Source organism: Morone saxatilis, unplaced genomic scaffold, assembly GCF_004916995.1.
Source record: "Morone saxatilis isolate NCDOM2014 unplaced genomic scaffold, NCSU_SB_2.0 Contig4, whole genome shotgun sequence".
NCBI lineage: Eukaryota > Metazoa > Chordata > Actinopteri > Moronidae > Morone > Morone saxatilis.
Window position 1 is genome coordinate 9,381,597 of NW_023339984.1, and position 14,604 is coordinate 9,396,200.

General features: G+C 42.1%; 1 protein-coding gene across 3 annotated transcripts in view; it reads right to left on the reverse strand.

Annotated features, from left to right (window-relative positions):
* LOC118338114 (RNA-binding protein with multiple splicing-like) overlaps window positions 1–14,604 on the reverse strand; it is a 41,141-nt gene that overhangs the window by 17,700 nt on the left and 8,837 nt on the right. For all 3 annotated transcript variants that reach the window (XM_035675327.1, XM_035675325.1, XM_035675328.1), the window contains exons 2-4: window positions 4,652–4,729; window positions 3,847–3,885; window positions 1,248–1,310 (exon numbers count right to left, since the gene is read on the reverse strand). In XM_035675327.1, the coding sequence (XP_035531220.1) occupies window positions 1,248–1,310; window positions 3,847–3,885; window positions 4,652–4,729 (180 nt within the window). The remainder of the gene's footprint in view (window positions 1–1,247; window positions 1,311–3,846; window positions 3,886–4,651; window positions 4,730–14,604) is intronic.

Consider the following 14,604-nt stretch of genomic DNA (forward strand, 5'->3'; position numbering starts at 1 on the left):
GAAACAAGCGAGGGATGACTCTTCTCATGAAGGGGAGGGAATTAACTAGGATTGCATTGGCTCAGTGCACTCGCAGCTTCTGCCAGTCGAGGCTGCAGATGTATAATAAGGTACATGGATATAATGAGGCCTGAGCACATCTCAGTTTGAACTGTGTGGAATCTCTACCTTGAAATGTGTTTTTTAGCTTCTTAGCACTTCCTTTGCACTTCTGCTTGTATTGTGTTGGTGATGCCTGTGATTGTTAGAATGGTGCTGTAGCGAGAATCAAGTGTTATTTTAGAAGCTATATTTGCTCATGGTTTATAGGAAATATAAAAGAACTACTATGACAGGAAACAAATCCCCTATTTCCCTCAGTTTTCTCCGTCTTTCCCATATTTCAATATGCAGATGTTTGCAAAATCTGGCTCCTTATCTCCATATGACCCCCGGGACGTAGCTCTCCCCAAAAAAACAAGAGCACCGTTCAATTCTGAGCCCCACTGAGTGATTCTATGGAAACAGTCTGACTATTGTTGGCTCATAATAAGATGTTAATTTTTTTCCTTTATTCAACTCTCTGCTCTGCCTTTGATGCGCACCAATATCTCAACATCTGAAAGTTGACAGGCTCTACTCGCGTTGTCACGGTCCCACTTTAGAGGGATGATAAAGCTGATCTTTTTCTGTGACAAAGGGATCAACAAAAACTTAAGAAGCAACAGAAGAAGTGGTGTACATCTAGGCAGGTTAAAAAAACAATGGGAAACTAAAGCTGTGTGAGAGCTGGTGTTCATTACTGTCTATCTATATTTTGTTTCAAGAGAGCCGAATAAAACCCTGTGAGGATGGGCTGTTTCATATTTGAGTCTGCCTCATCAAGGCTTTCTACTGAGCTAAGTTCTGAAATAAGTGAGATTAAAATTAAACCCTAGATCAATATCTTCTATTTATACGTGGCAGAAGAGCTCATTTTCTTCCTGACCTTGCAGGATCCATGGCAGAGCTTTAAGAAAAGGGCTTTATTTACTCAAAGAGAAACACTCAGACGTACGGTATTTAGAGCAGTCCGTGATATGTTTGTCTTGCCTTCGCTACCTTTTCTGAATTTTTGCATGTGGTGGAAAATGGAGGAATGTCTGGATTTTCCCCTGATATCAAATGCATTTGCACAGAAGGCAGAGAGATGCGATTCCAAGTCATCACAAGATATACAAGCGCCAAGCTGGTGCTTGAGAGGAGCACGAAGAGGGCATGACACTTACGTTCAAGGCATTCTTAGCAGCCTCCGCCTCTGATCGACTGTCAAAGCTGACAAACCCCACTGGCTGGGGAGACAAGAAGACAGAACAAAAGAAAGAAACATGGTTTAAGGCAGAAAACTGAGTCGGCATTTCTGTCTGAGTGACATAGACATGTTGTTCTTTTTTTATTTTTTTATCATGCTCAACCCCCCACCCCTTCTCTCTCTCTCTCTCTCTCTCTCTTTCGCCATGTTTATAAAAAAAAAGACTGAGAGAGGGAAAGAAGGGGAGAGAGAAACAGAGGCTGGACGCTTACATTGTACAAGGAGAGTTCATCATTCAGCTCCCCTATGCCCAAATACGGGCAATGTGAGAGCAAGAGAGTGCATGTAAGAATGAGTGTGAGAGAGGTAGAGGGGGGGAGAGGAAGACGAAAAAAAGAAAAGAGATAGAGAAGACAAACAGGGGGGTGGTGGTGGTGGTGGTGTTGAGAATGAGAATTTAGAGGTTAAAGGTGAAAATGAAAATGAAAGAAAGGGAGGCGAGGGGCAGAAATAGTTTTCATGACCTCCTCGAACAGGCCTGTCAGTGGAACAACTATTTCACTGGTGCTTGTTTTATATTCGGGACACATCACTCTAGAGCCCGTGCCCACAATAGTAAAGGTGAGTGAGCAAGAGGGAAAAGCAATGGATGTTTGGTTGTCAGATTTCTAACCGCCGTTGCAGATATGAACAAAGAACACACGTTTCTGTAGACTACGTGTGTGCGGATGGGGATGTTGGGAGGAGGTGGGGGTGAGGAGAAAACCAAATCTCTAAACATGTTGCTCCCATGGGGTCGCGCTGCTGCGTGTGATCTGGAAAAGCAGTGTAGGGTTGTGGGAATTTTGAACAAGTAGAGAAAGGGGAGGAGGGGAAAAAAGAACAGTACATGAAAAAAAAAACGAAAGAGGGACCAAGTAAAGACGTCAGGAGGATGAAGCGTAACAGGAATATAAATAGAAAAGGTCTGAGATCTGGCTCTTGCTATATATGGAGATGGCTGTGTGTTCTCGGACTGGAAGGGAGAGGGAGATCGATTGATTTACATCGCCGTTGTCATTAGTCAGGAGGAGAGTCGCTCAAAACAAAGAGCCGCCTGAAGATTGTTGTACCGTGCTTTGCGAAGCCTGGACATGAGCACCTCAGTTGACATTTGTCATGAGGTAGATGGTAATTAAAACAGTATGAGTTAAGGTGGGGAGCAAAGAGCGGCCAAAGTGCACAGAGAGTTGCTGAGTGTCTAACTTATTCATTACAGGCTGAACTAAAACAGCAAAACCGGCACAAACCACATTTTATAGATTATGAATTACAATGATTACAACCACAATTAGTCATTTAGACATTAAATTAATTAGCAAGTATTTTGGTGATGCTTTGAAGATTCACTTAACACTGGGCTGAAAAACAGTATTTTACAGCAGTGATGCTGGGTGCTGTTGGGTGTGGCTCTGTTGCACCTGTAACCACATTCAACATCGATGTCACAGGGTCCTGGAGCACACCTGTACATCACTGCAGCACTGGAGGTCAGCAAAAACAAGGTTTTTAGGAGGCGTTTAAGCACAAATGCCAATAACGATCAGTTTCCAGCTTCTCCACTGCGAGGATTTGCTGCTATTTTCTGTTTTAAAATGGAGGTTTGGGGGTTTTGGACTGTTGGTCAGACAAAACATGGCACTGGGAACTTGTGATTGGCATTTTTCAATATATTCCGACATTTTATAGACCACGCAATGAATCGACTAATCGAGAAAAGATTAAAAAAGATTTAAAAACTATGCAAAAACAATGCTTTAGTAGTATTAGTATAAAGCTCCATTGGACCTAAATGTATTAACATATAAAAAGGAATATTAGAATAGCTGCTAATTGCCTTTTTGACAACATGCAACTACAATGAAACAAAAAAAGTGAAAATCCCAAACCATGCAATGGGATTTTACAATGTTCTGAAGAAATTTCACCGCCGAAAAGCTTTCCTTTGTTCTTAGTTTTAGAGGTATTATACTTAGCACATTCAATCTAAATCGCCCTAAACCCTTCTAATGAGCATGTCATGTCTTTATGGGAAACAGTCTAATGTGGTAGTAAGTACACTGACATGAAGCTAAATTGCTTAACTCTGGATGTGGACACCTGCCAGCTGAGCTCATTTTCAGTCCTGCGCCCCTCGAGGCAAAACTGAACCGTCAGTACTGCTCTTGTCAAAACGCTCGCTTTGACACCTCAAAATTCTTTTCCCGTCTCCCTTCCCATCCCCACACATCCCACCGGAGTTGACTGTCTGTGACTAAAAGCATACTATCCGACTGCCAAAGGCAAGTTGGTGCAACACCTCCCCCCCCCGAATAAAGAATTTCAGGTACTTCCTGACAAAGGGTGCTAATCCTTCATCGTCAACATGCCGATATCACCAAGAGGGGGAAAAAATAGGACAAAGGAGAGAAGAAATTAAAGGTGTTGATGAGCAAGAAATTGAGTAATGTCAACAGTAACAGCATGGTGAGAGACTGATGCCTTCATACATTAGCTGGGTTGTAGAAACACACTCCTCTGTCTGTCTTGTAGCATACCTGTTTGGAAGTGAGTTTTATCAAGGAGCCTTCATAGCCCTGAAACAAAGAAAGAAAAATGTCAGAATTGTGAAAAAGGTTCTGTTAACAAAGACAACAGCTATAATTTGGTGTCAAAAACAAGATATTTTAAGGGTTCTAGTGAGTAAAAACGTTGCAAAACGTATCATTTGCATAACATTTGCATTTAGTGAGAGGCTCTGTATTTTTGCATTTTGCATCACCACTGACTAAGCTAGGTTGTTGGACGAGTCAAAGAGCTCTTATGAAGACCATATGGACTGATTGTTATGTCTTACCTGATTAATAGAATTTACTGCTTTCAACACTGATGACATAAACCATTTACTCAGAGCACATACAATGAGCATTAACTAATGGAGAGATTAGATGCATAGCAATTGTCCCATTATTCACTTTAGCTGTGCTGCTGCACCATTTAAAGTGCATTATTGTCGGGTGACGGTCCAAAAAGCTTGCTGTATCTGCATGCTTTCACCTGAACTAAACTCTAGGACTCTTTGTGCCTGTGACAAAGTGAAGTTTCTGAGGTGAAGCAAATAGCTTTGTTTTTGTATCGCAGGCAGCGAGCCATTTTTCCATGAGACACACACACACACACATAAGCTTCCCGTGGATCAAGATGTGATTGAACCTCGGCTTTAGGAACACAGACACTTGAACCTCGCGGGAGAGTTTCCATTGCCGTTTATTTCATCACCATTAATGGAGGTCCCATTGACTGCTGGAAAGAAAAGCTGCTAAGAATAGCTGCAGCACATCCATTTAAAACATACAAACATACCTTAAATGGTCTGAACAGGAGATAGAGCTCCCGCGGCTTAATATCCAGTGGTAGCCCACTGACAAATAGTGTTCGGACCTGAGGAAGACAAGAAAGAGATCATGTATTTTTCATTAACCTCCAGTGGTTATAAATAGCTACCTTCCATACCTGACAGTAACAGATGAGGGTATGAGGAAAAGGACACTGTACATGAGTTAAATAGTTCTCTGGGTTGGCTTGACAGTAAAAGAAAGACTTTTTAAACACTGATAGGGATGTCTTTCAGCTCAGCAAACACTCACACACACCTTTCCACAGTACATGTATTGTGTTCTCCTGCGTAATCTACAGCCTGCTGTGTTTTATGGCAATCCTCCCTTGCAGCTCTAGCCTCTGTTTTACATTTGAACTTTTCAACTTGCAACTTGGGCCGGCATTGCTAGGGAATTACAATGTATATGTAAGCAAAGAGAGACTGAAGGAATGTTTAATTGTTGCGGGTCCGTAATGAGTCAGAGAAGGTGGGAAACCACTGGGGGAGTAACATGAGAGTGGCTCCAAATGTGCTTTCAAGCTAAGAAGTTGTTGATATCATTATATGTGTTGATAGAGAAGAAAATGAATGCTGTGTGACTGCTCTAGTTGTAGTGCAGGTGAGGTTTAGGTTTGTCAGAGGGACATTTTAAGCAGTAATACCTACATTTGTGTGAGCAAATCTCTACTATTTTGAAAACACTATCGAAGGTAAACATTTGAAACTGCATATGTTGCCTACAGTCTCATAAACTCCTGCAATTGGTGAGTGAGTGGGTCTTTCAACACAACATGCAGCCACATTAGCACCAACTGCAACATTTGGTAAACAAAGACATAGCAGCGCTACAAGACACAGGTGCTGAGACGTCCTGTCACAGCTCACGAATGCAGATCTGGTTACATTTTAGAGGCGATGAAACAGAGAAATTCTATTTGTTACAGGTAATTGTTGATGTGTCTGTCCTTAATAAACGGTCACCACGGGAAATAGTTGTTAACACAAGTAATTCTTACTATAAACCACAACACGTGTCTTCTGCTAAGAGCAGCTTCATCTCTTAAGCTTTACAACACAACGAAGAAATGAAAAATCCAATAAAGTGGTAGTAAGATAACTGGGGCTGACATGAAATGATGAATTTTCAGATAATTCTATTATCTAAACAGGCACTAATCAAACCTCAAAACTGGAATCATCACCTAATTGAAGTTGGCTTGGTACAAGAATATAATTGCTTTAGTGCACAAGAGACATAAAAGTCAAGCAATGTACCATGCGCATCAAACCGACTTCCAACAACTCCACCGTAGACACCCACGTCAATGTGTGGATGAGTAATTTAATTATGTATTCAATTTTCAGATTCCATTTAAGGCTGAATCTAGAATAAAAGCGGAGGTATGCAATTACACAGAGTAGATTCAAAGCTCCCAGATTCATTAGATAGTAGATTCACAACTCGGGGGACAAAGGAACTGCTGAACTAACACTACACCTCATTCCCACATGTAACCTGATATGCAGCACTGATGCCAAAGGCAGAGCAACACACAAACAAAGGAGCTTAGCAACTGGGGGAGCAATAGCTGGAGAGTGCCAAACCGGCCATCCAGCCAACAAATCTCACCTCGCCGACTTTCTCACCTTCACTCTTATCTTATCTTATCTGAGCTGAGCTGAACCCTGCAGGGCCGTCGCTGGGCTCTGTCTCTGGCAGTTCTGTTTAAATAAGCCTCTTTTAGAGGGTCTCCTTATATGGAGTTACATGGGAACAAAGAGTCAGAACAGGATGGTATCAATCAGACACAAGCAAGGGCAGTCACTGAAAGCTGTTGAGGCTGATAAAACTAATAGTACGGCAGTAAAGAAAAAAGAGTTAGTGCTGGAACTAAAACTCCTGAAAGGTGTTTTAGGAGTGGGCAACCAAGTCACAAAGATGGGCATCAAAACTGTAGGTTTTAAATATCCTTTAGGGACTGGTTTCAGTTTCTTTGCTGGGCATGAACACAAAAAGATGCCAAAAAAACATCAGAGTCAAAAGAGCTAATGTTGGACGTCATGCTTACTTGTTCTGTTCAGAGGACAGATTTATATTTCACTCTAAAGTCTTTCTTGTTGTTTCACTTTATCGGAATCATTAAATAGAAAATACATTGACCTTTAAAACATTATTACAAGATTATACTTGTAATAATGGGGTATTTATAGATGGTTATTATGTAGACTGCAGCCTTTTTTTTAAATTGCAACTGCAACAGTAGGTTGGCGAACATCTTAAGAAAATCGTAGTCATGTAGCTCTTCTTTGTCGAGTTATCAAAGATGCCCCGTTTTTTTTTTTAAACGCCTGTCTTCAGGCATGAAGGTAAGAGACACGGAGTTGGATCTGCTGCACATGTTACGACAGAAACACACAAATAATGAGTCCTCTAAACACTCAGAACAATGGGACATTCTTGGCAGTGTTGAATCTCATTCCTGAGACTTCCTGACGTCAGCTGTTGTGATATATGAGCGGTTCGCCGTGTGTCCGGTGCTGGAGCTGACTGCACACGCTGGATACGGGATGATTCACAGGCAAATGTGTCAACAGCTCTCTCCTGCAGACATCTGCTGTTGATTACAGTATCAGTCTTTATTTATGCTGCTTTGAGACTAGCTCGAAAAGGCAGAGAGAGAGTTGTAAACACGCCGCCACCAGGTAACGTGAGGCATCAAAGTTTAATGATGTAGTAAACGAAACTGAAGGTCAAGTCGGGGTTGAGCAGATTCTGCAGATTCGTAAAAAAAAAAAAAAAATAGCTAAGATAACCCCTGTGCCACTGTTTTATTGGGTTTTAGAAGCATCGTTTTATTGGTTCTTCATGAGTCACATACCTACATTTCCATAGTGCTGAGTGGCCCGGTATGGGCTTTTGAATCATTGACCATTTATGGCGTGCTCACACACCAACAAGCAGGCAGGCTTCGATCAAAAACAGCAGTCCCTACCTACCACAAGCCAGCTGAGTACTTCACAGCCGGCTACCAGCGCGGTTCCCTGGCAACGCCTTAGCGGAGCACAGCAGTGTGTGGAGCCCCGGGCCAAAAACATCAGATCCTATTAAGGCCACTTCTGCAGCAAGTCCCAGGGGATCAATGTACCTCTAATCAGAGATCCTTGACTCCACAAGCCCCAGATGAGGTCATCACCTTATTGATACTCTATCATTGCACCTTGAAGGTTTGCTGGTGCCACCCTAAGGCTGGAGAAGGAGGGGTGAGGCGTCTGTGCTCACAACAACAACTTAAGTGGGGTATTATCTTAAAGGATAGTTTATCACAACTTAGATCTTACTTTGATTGTCTATTGTTTCCAATAGTTGTGATAACATTATGAAAGTACTAGAGATCTGGGCACTAAGACTTCCCATTATTTACTATCTTCTGCATTATTTTCCAATTGTTTTTAATAAAATGTTGGAATATGTTGAAGAATCCCAAGGTGACATGATCAAATTCCTTACCCTTAACCCTAACAGCCCCAAACCCTAGTCCACAAGGGCAAGAACAGAAAGTTGTGAAAGTTGTAAAAAAGCCAACGGTTTATTTGGAAGTACAACTGAAAGTGAGTGTAACAAAATGCAAAAACGACCAGTGTGTTAAGTTTGAACCAGGAAGTGGGCTAGATGTTTACAACTTACAATTTGGGTAATCATTTGTTTGTCACCTCCCAATAAGTTTGGCTAACACAGAGGTTTGTTCCAAACCCGTCGGACTGTCCAACTGCTTGTGCTCCTCGCCCCGTCTGACTCTGTTTAGTGATGTTGCCGTGTTCTGTGATCTCAGCAATTTACTTTAAAACCAAAATGATCCTTTAAATGGCCCAGATGAAGGAGCACCATTACAAAGGAAGATAAATTTAGGATTGAGCTGAAACATCTGGTGCTAAAAATATCAGCTCCAGGTTGTTTTTATGACTTCACTAATGAAATGTCATGTAAGGGAAAAAGTTTACTTAGGCCATGAAACTAGGAGACCAACCTTCCACTAAACAGACTTCCCACTATGTCAAGAAGCTTTAATTAACAAAGCCGAAACTGACGGCACAATAACTGACTGCAGCGCCATTCAGAACTCGCATTAAAGCGTTTCAAATTTTCTCCAGCATAGAACGCAATTTGTCAGCCATTATGAAGGCACCTTGATTTGTCTAATTAAATGACCTGGCAATTTATTCATGTGTCATTTCTATTCAGCTTGCGTTGTAGACTTACAAAATGCATTACACCTATTGCCTGAAATGCCTCATTATACTCTGTGTGACTTTCTCAGATATTTGCTCTGACTTTAATTGAGTGCTTTTTTGACCGTTCATTCTGGCTGAAATGAGGGACACGACCTTGGTGTGATGTGAGATGATTACTATGTGTTTCTTTCTCCCTTCCTGTGTGTGCGCGTGTTCTATAGCCAAGTTAATAGACAGAGGTCCTTCGGGCCAGATGTGGTAGGACACAGCACTAACCTTGAGGCGTTGATAGAGAGGGTACAGTAGCCTATTGTAGCGTGTGTGTGCATGCAACAATGCTGCTACTACCTGCATATCAAATCAGAAAAAGCTCAGAAGAAATCTTTGATTGCACGCTCACACAAGTTGCTTTCAAATCCAGTCTTGGTACGCTGTGACCGAGCTAAAATCAAAGTCTACCCATAAGCCCATGTGAGCTCAGGGCAAGTTGAGTTTTCTTGCATCAGTTGAGCGCCGCGTTATTAAAAACAGTCCAACTGACAGACTCCCACACTCCTTTGCTATCCTTGCAGTTGTCACTGCTGTGTGTTGGCATCGCTCTCCATCATCCGCACAGAGAATGTGAAGAGTGAGAGACTGCAGGCCGGGGAGACGTGTCAAACGACCATAAATGGATGACTCCGTTTGTCTGTTAATCGCCTGGGTTCAACGGGTCAAGTTTCACATTCGGAGGTCAGGAGTCGCAGGTTAGGCGCGGGTTACTGTGTGGGTCAGGGGCCACATGTGAGGTTGAGCACGCTCCGAACGTCACGACTGAACTCCGAAAGGAGTGTTTCTTTGTTTTTCCTCTCTCTTTCTCTCTCTCTCCCCCGCACAAGTGCTTTGGACCAACAATTACACCTCAGTGAGGGCCTGTAAATGTTCCAACAGGTTAACCTTTAAAAAAGACATTTAAAACAAATGACCTAGGAAAAGCAAGGGAGCACCCACTTCACTCCGTTTTTCCTCCTCTTGCTCTTTTTTCCCCTCTCTCATTACACTTTCCCCTCGTTTTAAAAAACGAAAATCTGAACTGGAAAAGAATACTCTCGACACATATGGGCTCTTTCTTTCTTATCAGCCATTTTTGGCCCAAACAAAAAGGCCTTAAGGTGTCATTTGGGTGACGTGTGGAAGAGAAGAGCGACTCATTCACAGATTGTCAGCTGCACATCCGTTTGACTCCTTAGCTGTCGGCTTAGAGCTCATCAAAATCTTTTAGAATAGTTTGCTGTCTTCATCCTTTCTCTTATCCGACGAGTCTCAATGAATGGACTTAACATTCCAAAGCGCTCATTAACACAAACTAATCGGCCAAGTTCGCCATGGCCTTTTCCTGGCCTTCCTTTGTTACCGCCTGCCCAAGTGGACACCTTAAACTGTTTGGTTTTGGGGTTGGGTGGGCAGGGGGTTAAAGTGTCCGGTGCAAGTGGAGACAAAAACAACAGCATATACTCAGTCATCCTCTGTGTCACCGTGAAGAAATGTAAGCCCACTGCTAATGCGTTCCCTTTATGCGATAGTACAGCTGTTCCTTTGTGTTATAAGTGACAGCCCTTTTAGAGTCCGCATTTAAGGCTGCCAATAATCATTATTTTGGTATCAGTTATTATGGATTCAATCAATGCATTGTCAAAACATTTTTAAAAATGCCCATCACAAGTTCCCAAAGCCAAGGATCATACCTTCTGATTGCTTTATTAACCAACTTAAGTTCTATATCCCAATTACTGTCAATTTACAATAAAGTAAAACAGAGCAAAAACAGCAAATATATGATAAAATTGCAAATCGACTTAATTGACTGACTTTCAGCACTAGATATAGTTCATATTTAGGATGTGTTCAGATGTGTTTAAAGTAAGCTTAGTCACTTCTGAAAGGGTGAATAACACAGTCTGCCTCTGACAAAGAAAAAAAAAGCTGAGTACAGCTACAGTAAAGTGCAGCTACAGCTTTAAGTGGGTTGGGCTGACCAGTAGCAATTTACAATATTAGCAAATGTTTGCTAACTTTTGAGCTACTGTTACATTTTGTTTTAGAATTGTATTTTCTTTTTTTATTTAATTTATGGCCACAGTGTGGTTTACAAAGTGTATCTTCCTTTTTTCTTTTTTACATTTTAGCGATCAAATATATGAATCGACTAATCATTTCTGATCCAGGCAAATCATATTATATGATTATGTGATCAAATCTGGCTGATCTCGTTTCCCAGAAAACAGCCTACAATGGACAACAAAACAAGAATTAAGCCCCAGTCGGAGCATTTAGGGAGCTAATCCATTGATGCCTATCCATTGACTTTGCTAGTTTGGACTTTGGTGCCACCTTTTCAAGCTAATCTTGGGCGGGTTGACCTTGGATGGCTAACCCTCGCTGGCCAGGCTGATGGCACTCAGTTTGATAGTTGGACAGACAAGTTTCTCCTCATTACCGTTCCGCCTGGTTCTCCCCATGACCATAAACGGCACTTCTGTTCAGAGATCTCAGGGTCATGCTTTCAACATATGGGCCGATAAGGGATAAGGAGTTTGTCTACTGGGACTATAATGGGCAAGAGAGAAAGAGAGCAGGATGAAAAAAAGAAGGGAGTGGTAGGAAAGAGGAGAAGAAGAGTGGCAAATTATGAACAGTATCAGGGTGGAGGGAGGGAGGGAAAGAGGGAGGAAATGGCGAGAGAACAAGATAAAGAGAGGCAAGAAAAAGGGTGGGACAGACGAAAGGAAGGAGGGAAGGAAACAGAGAGGAAGGGAGATAAAAGTGTAGAGATGGAGCAGGAGAGAAGGGGGAGGATGGATGGAGGTGGGTTTAGAAAAAATAAATTAGATGAATCGGAGCATTATTGACTGAAAAAGCGTAAAAAAAAAAAAGAAGAAGTGTGAAGGCAGGTTCAGAGAAGAGATACTGTACACTGTAAGGTGGGTAATTATAGCTCGTGAGTAAGCAATATTAAGTGGAGGTGACAGAACGAGCACATAAATACAGTATGACAAAGCAAGACAAGATGGCTGACGCTGCCTAGGCACAAGCTCACACTTCTTTCACTTGTGTAGTGTGTCATTAATTAGAAAGCAAACTCGGGGTTGACAACTAGGGCCTTTTAAGGAAAGCAGCACCATAAAAGACACTTCACTCCTTACTCGTGGTCAGTTTAAATAGTTTATATATAGCTGTAGATATATATATATATATATCAACGTATCACTAACTATGACCTAATGGAGTATTATAATATAATATATATTATATGTAGTATATACTGTAAATATATATTTAAATACTAGTATTAATCCCTTATCTCTGAGGTTTTTTTTCTTTTCTTCTCACATCCAGTCTAGCAGGAATCGCTTTTGGCTAGCCTTCCCCTCGACGCTAAGCTTGTTGTTGTTTTTCAAATACCCTCTTGTCGCACAGGCTGACAAATGGCTAGAAAGATGACATTTCCCCCGCGCTTTTATAAATAAACCTACCTATCGCGTAAGATGGAGCAGGGATTTTTACTGTTTGTGTCAGCTGGTGTAAGGCTTTTTATTGTAAATTCTAATGTATATTTTCATGCGTATATCTGCTGAGTTTGAGAGTACTTATGGTCCTCCACGGTAAATATCTGCGTATAATGTCTTCTGCCCTATCATGGCCACATTTACCCTCCAAGCTCCCCTTCTGATAACGTTTCCATGTCACAGAGCGTTAATGTATCTGCGTGCCCTTTTCATAGATACATGCATCAAGCAACAGGACCACACACACACACCCGCACTGTGCTGCGGACCGCCGTGGTCCCTCCGCTCCACATGGCTTACTCGACAGCACACGCTCCCCACCCTACATCTCTTCATGGAAAAGGTCGCGCTGGCCACCATGACCTGCTATGTTGAAGAGGACCTGGTGGATACCCAATAGCAGGCCAAAGCACAATCCAATTCACCCCCGGGGAGAATACGCCGCCCATTTCTGAACTCTGCTTGAGTGATATTCTTGTTTCTCTTTGGCGCTTGTAACAAATGATCCACTTACATTGTTTATGGTCAGCCCAGGAACGAAGAATCAACAGATGTTTCACGAGTCAAAACTCCTGCTGCATTCCGACTGTTTAATCCACTTTTACTATGAAAATGATTTATGAGCATGATTTCCAAGTAAAACATACTCTCCCGTCCTGCACTGAAAGGGTACACCGGTTCACTCGTTTTGTTGAAAATCAGGTGCGTTTTGACGACGCCTCCAAGGTGAAAAGTCTGGGCAGTCCTCGACTAAATAAACACGAGTTAGCTGGAGGGAATTGACAGCAAGGAGGTTAAGTGAGCCTTAGTCGGGTGACTTGGTTAACTATGAGGCCATTCCATGTAACCTCACAACCTGTAACGGCAGGTCCTCACCTTTTTTCTCCGCTACCAGCAGTCCTCTCTTCACTTCACCATCCATTAACACAACAGCCTAAAATAAATGAAATAAGAATGGGATAATTTTCAATACCCATTAACCGTCTGTTGTTTTTTTCGGCCAACGGATAACTGTTGAAGAGCAAGATCTGTGGCACTCTTGGATAGATGACTGTATCTGATCAATTAAACTCTGGGCCCTGCAGCTAATATAATTCGTCATTATCGGATTAATCTGCTGCTTAATGTGCCTGATTAATTGCTTGCCCTATCAAAATTCACGAAAAGTGTCCATCACAATTACCCAAAGCCCGATGTGACGTCCTCCACGTACTCCCTTGTTTTTTGTTTTCTGCTAAAAAAAAGTTCATTCATTCACATATCTATAATAGTTGCGATTAAATTCCGTCAAACGGCTAGATCGTTAATCAGCTTATTAGAAAATGAAAACTTGAGATCCTTTGAGAAGACATTATGGGATATACGTCAACAACCTTTTAACAGTTTATTGAAATTGCTGTGTGAAACATTCCACAGAAACATTGATATTCTAATTCTTTAAACCATCTTGAGTTCATTGTTTTAAAAAAAAATCGTCACTCTGAAAGAGCCTCCAGGGTCGGCTGTCCATGACAAGGCGTGGAAACCAACAGCTGGTCGATAACGTATCTTTGACATTCCGGCGCGTAAAACCGGCACGTCAGCTCCGCCGCATCCAGTGAACCGTTGAGTGGCACCACGAATGTGAAAGCATCCAGAACACCTGGATAATAACGCTTATCAACCAGCCTCGTGAGATTAGATGCTGCCGCGGACTGATAACCTGCATACTCGTCTGCAAAACACAATGTTTCGGTGAGCACGGTCCACAGAGAATAAACATTAACATCGTCAAGTCTCTGGTGTACAGTGGTGATGGCGTTGTGAGGTTGAAGCAATGAACAGGCAATGGCAAGCAAGCGTCGCTAACGGCGCTTTACTGGTGCGAATCAGTGATCCATCTGAGTCGCATACTACACTGTGCAAAGGGGGGGGGGGGCTGTGTTGTTCAGCATGTGAGAGTCCATCACCCAGCGAGGCTGTTAAACTTTGGATCTCCATAAGGTCATAGTTTATGGTTACTTTATGGTCGTTAAGGCACAAAGCGTGCTTGACATTTTGCGTTTAATGCTTGTTGTGAAGCTTGCCGAATGTTTGTGCACAGGAGACAGGGATGGAAAGAGTAAAAGACTTGAACACCAAGAGGGGGAAACATGTCAGTTAGTCACTTGAATATCATTAAG